At 53.7% G+C, this 802-nt stretch overlaps 1 protein-coding gene across 1 annotated transcript in view; it reads right to left on the minus strand.

Annotated features, from left to right (window-relative positions):
• SH3BP1 (SH3 domain binding protein 1) overlaps positions 1-802 on the minus strand; it is a 12,592-nt gene that overhangs the window by 785 nt on the left and 11,005 nt on the right. Inside the window, 2 exon segments of the mRNA XM_025048875.1 lie at positions 1-9; positions 11-50. The exon segment at positions 1-9 is cut by the window's left edge and continues 785 nt beyond it. Of these exon segments, the coding sequence (XP_024904643.1) occupies positions 1-9; positions 11-50 (49 nt within the window).

Consider the following 802-nt stretch of genomic DNA (forward strand, 5'->3'; position numbering starts at 1 on the left):
CTGGAGCCTGGGGGGTGGCATGGTGGGCCGGGCTGGTGCCGGACGCTTGGCTGTAGAGGAAGGAAAGGGGTAGTTAGGTGTCCATATTGTTGGTGGCAAATCCACTAAGCTCAATCTTACCTCACCTCAAGACCTTTGTTCTTTCTGCCGGGAACACTGTGTCCATGGCTGGCTCCTCGTTACTCAGGCCTCTCTCCATGTCCTTTCAACCCCTCAGCTGGAGTATTCCCCTGCCCCCATTACTGTCACATTTTTCGGTTGTATTTTCTTCATAAGACTCGTTGCCCACTGAAACGATCTTGCCAGTTTTTCTGTTGCTTATTGCTTGTCCCTCCCACTAGAATGCAAATTAAGTGAGGCTATCTTACGTGTGGCTGGCTAGCACAGTGCTGGGCACAGAGTCGGTGTTCAGTATATATTTGTCAAATCAAGAAATGCTGCCTGTTTTCCCTGACACTTGGGTCTTGCTCACCTCCTCTCAGAAGCCCACCAGAACTACCCCACCCAGCTCAGAGATCCCACAGCACAGTTCTGACCTCGAGAGGCAGTCGAAGGGCTGGGCAGGGCCAGGAGAGCTGGACTCTGGTCCTAGCTCTGCCTCTATCCACTGGGGGACCTGGGCAAATCACTTGCCCTCCTGAGGCCTCAGTTTCCTCACTGGTAAAATGGGATGAAGACCTCAACCTCCCAGGGCTGACGTGAAGACCAGCCAGGCGATGCTGTGACAGTGCTTCGACTTGTGCTCCAGTGAGTAAATATCCCACATGCTCCCAGCTCAGGAAAGGTGGCTAGATGCCCGCCC

This window comes from Pteropus alecto, unplaced genomic scaffold, assembly GCF_000325575.1.
Source record: "Pteropus alecto unplaced genomic scaffold, ASM32557v1 scaffold6, whole genome shotgun sequence".
NCBI classification, from domain to species: domain Eukaryota; kingdom Metazoa; phylum Chordata; class Mammalia; order Chiroptera; family Pteropodidae; genus Pteropus; species Pteropus alecto.